This window comes from Hipposideros armiger, unplaced genomic scaffold (assembly GCF_001890085.2).
Source record: "Hipposideros armiger isolate ML-2016 unplaced genomic scaffold, ASM189008v1 scaffold_29, whole genome shotgun sequence".
Taxonomy (NCBI): domain Eukaryota; kingdom Metazoa; phylum Chordata; class Mammalia; order Chiroptera; family Hipposideridae; genus Hipposideros; species Hipposideros armiger.
Window position 1 is genome coordinate 3261961 of NW_017731379.1, and position 3789 is coordinate 3265749.

Sequence of the window (3789 nt, forward strand, 5' to 3'; positions counted from 1 at the left end):
GGGCCCTCTGGCGTCCCAAGCCAGCTCTTAACCACCATGCCACTCGGCCGGCCCAATAAGTTGGTTTTTAACATCCCTCAAAGTTGGCTAACTTTTCATGTTTGGCAAAGTATGATTTGTGCTTCATTTTGTATCTTTCTCTGTATATGTCTCTCCTCCCTCTCTTCTCTCTGTTCTTTAAATATAATCATACTTTCTTGGCACATAAGTATGTCCGTTTTCAGAACTCTTGTTTCACATGTGGATAATGCAGTTTCACTTGGAGATCATTGATTCCACATACTGTGATCACACAGTGTTTGAATTTGATAATGTTCCTTGGGGATTCTTTTCAAGGCAGTTGCAAACAGAGCCATAGGACAGAGCAAAAAGGCCTAAAGTTACTTCTGAGAACTAGCAAAGCTTTTTCACTCTCTGTTATTCAGGGCAGAGAAGGATGGCTCAAAATTGAGAATATTCCTAGAGACTTTGCGCCTCTTACATTATTACTTATCCCATATTTAAGCCATTTATGTCCAAACCAAGTTTCTGATTCTTTTATTTTCGTTTTCATCCTTATATCCTAAGTTGATTGAGAAAAAATTGTCTTCAAAAACAAGAATCCACAAAGAGACTGAAACATGAGTCACTCATTGTCCTGAGGAAATAAACATTTTTCCTGTGGTGAAAATTTATCCATCCTAATGTTGAGTTTTCAAGGGGCTTCCTGACCACAATTTGTTAAAAGTTTTAACTCTGCATAAAAAAAGCAACATCTTAAATCTCAGAAGATTTTCCAGAATATTTGTCTAATAGCTATAGTAGTAGTGTAGTGAGTGCTCATTATCAAATCAGTTGAATATTTGAAAATGGGGGGAAAAACTGTCAAAAATAACAGAATATAAGTAGAAATGCCAGAGAACTAATATTAATTTAGTGTCTGCAATACACCAGGGGTTGTCTAAGAGTTTTGTGTGTATTATCTTGCGTGGCATTCATTGCGTAAGTCAGTATTAGAGCCAAGATTCAAACTCACATCTTCCTGATTATGTACTAACCTATGCTTTTCTCCTTGATACATACATCTTACCATGCTTTTGGTGATATAGAAAACTATAGATTTGATCTGTTTACTATCACTGTGTTGAGAACAGGATCTCATGTGTGTTTTGTTTTTTTCACATAGGGTGTCGGTACTGCAATCGGAGAGCTGCCTCCATATTTCATGGCCAGGGCAGCTCGACTCTCAGGTGCTGAACCAGATGATGAGGAGTATCAGGAATTCGAAGAGATGTTGGAAAATGCAGAGACTGCACAAGTAAGAATAGTAGGAAAAAATAAATAGAATACAATAATACCTTGGATTGCGAGCATAATTCATTCTGGAAACAAAAATGCAAGACGTAGCTCATTTACCACGTTAAAATGTATTAGAAATGTTTGCTTGTCTTGCAGAACACTCGCAATCCAAGGTTTTTCTGTACTTTAATTATCCCTAAAGAGGTTATGATTAAGGTGAAGATGTTAAAAGCTACCCTGAAGAAGAAAACTGCCAGTGTGAAAACAGAATGATACATGGTTTGGGATGGAATATTCAGAAAAGCTGAAATATCAGTGATTATAATCTTGATCTTAGAATAGAGAAATATAGAAAGAGTCAACAAGACAACTCAGACTAAGCTAATACACCTGCCGGCAGCCAGCGTAAGTTCATGTTGCCAGTGAGGTTAAGGAGATGAAACATTCTTTGTCCATTATGTGTTTATAAGTGCAGTAAGTCCTCGCTTAATGTCATCAATAGGTTCTTTGACTTGAAGCGAAACGTCCCATAATGAAACCAAATTTACCGTAGGCTAATTGATATAAACGAGTTAAGTTTCTACAATCTTATAATGAAACGATGTTGAAGGAAGCAATGTCATTCGAGGACCTGCTGTATTACCAAGCAGAGCGCCAAATAAATAAGGGGGACCGGGCTGGATGTCCTAAATAGTAGCACTTCCAAATTAGTATTTTGAAAATAGCATCAAAATAGTTTATCGTGTTTAGAGGAAATTATTTGGAAACTCCCAATTAAGAAAGAACAATTAAGATAAANCTGACCTCAAGGAAAACTAGAAGCAAATTTTCTCTTTTTCGTTTGTAAAACAATCTGATAATTTTATTAGAGTTGGTGTAATTGTTTTTTAAACATTGCTGTAAGAGCCCTGAATTTCTCAGTGGTTTCAAGCTTACCTTCCAGACTTTTGCTTTTAACCTCTGATTCGTAGTTGTAGTTGGAATATTTAATAGACAAATGATTTTATTTTTAAATATTATTAACTCTGATAATACAAAACTGTCATAATTTCTGAGTAGTATGCATATATGTATAAAAATTTCATTTCTCCATATTTTTACCATTAAACTTAACGATTCCCTACAAAGAAAAGCAAGATATTGTTGATTTGCTTATGAATCCACTTCACAGAACTTTTTAAAAGCACAAAAATTTAGGATTTTTATCATCACAAAAATTATTGAATAAAATGAACACTCCAAGAAGATGTGTTTCTTTTGGTTTTGCATGTTTTGTGCATATTAAAATCTCCAATTCAAGCAGCAGGGACTTTAGGGTAATAAATTGATATGTAGTAGAGGGTTTTTAGAAGAGCTTTCTGAATTATTGCTTGACTGAATACCACTTGTCTTTTGCAATAAGTTTCTTCCCCTTAATTAAACCTAGGCTGACGGTTTGTAGTTGTTCCACAGTGTTCCACAGTTTTGTTTTGATTTTGTAAGAATTATAAAATTGTTTTGTAAGAATCATGAAATTATGGTACTTCAATATCAAATTTGAGATAACTGGCTAAATAAACTTCTGTGTCTGGAATACAATGTGTTTTGGGGGACCTGCCTGGATGACCATATTTCTTTTTTATTTATTTGCATAAAAATAGAATAATGACTCATGATCATCATTCTTGTTCCTTGCCAAAATTGGAAAATGAGCAGAATTAAAATATTATAGTAAATATGGTCAATTAAATATAAGACATTAGGTAGCTCTTGGTTTCATTTCAATACATCAACACTTCCTTTTTAACTTTAAGGAAACTTGTCATGAGTTTGAGTCATATGATTGTTTTCAGAACTATTAAATATTTGACTTAACAGGTTTTAAGAGAAGTTCATGTTTTTAATAAAATGTTGCAGTTAGCTTTTCTTCCTACTTTTATGGAAAAAAAAATTTTAAGTACAAAGAATTATATAATTAATTCAGGATATTATCACCGAACTTAAGCTAATATTACCTCCTGGCTAACATTGTTTTATCTGTACCCCTCTTCACTTTGTTCTCAGTTATCTTGAAGCATATCCCAGATAACATAGCACATTTTATCTGTAAATATTTCAGCCTTAGGACTTTAGAAACATTATTACACCTAAGAGAAATAAGGAATAGTCTCTTCAAATCAGTTAACCAGTTAATGTTTAAATTATTCTGAGTTTATTTACTTCTTTTTATTTTTTTTTCAAATTTATTTGTTATCAAAACTAGATTGCTTGTCAAATATAGTTTCCCACAGCTTGGATTTTACTGATTGTATTCTAGTTGGTGTAGTTTAAATAGGCTCATCTGTTCTGTGTGTGTCCTGTGAGTTGATAGTTAGATTGAGAAGCTTGAAAAAAAATTTTTTTTTAAGAATTTGGCACTTTTTTTGGCGCTTCAAAATCTTGTATATTTCTATCACGAGGTACAATAATGCCTGATTATCTTTTTTGTATATGATATTAGCACCATTATTATATAAATCCATTATTTTATTA

The 3789-nt window shown here is 33.2% G+C and overlaps 1 protein-coding gene across 6 annotated transcripts in view; it reads left to right on the top strand.

The window, feature by feature from the left end:
* The window catches only part of VMP1 (vacuole membrane protein 1), a 128827-nt gene that overhangs the window by 56103 nt on the left and 68935 nt on the right, over positions 1-3789 (top strand). For all 6 annotated transcript variants that reach the window (XM_019636638.1, XM_019636640.1, XM_019636642.1 and 3 more), the window contains one exon: positions 1166-1297. In XM_019636638.1, the coding sequence (XP_019492183.1) occupies positions 1166-1297 (132 nt within the window). The remainder of the gene's footprint in view (positions 1-1165; positions 1298-3789) is intronic.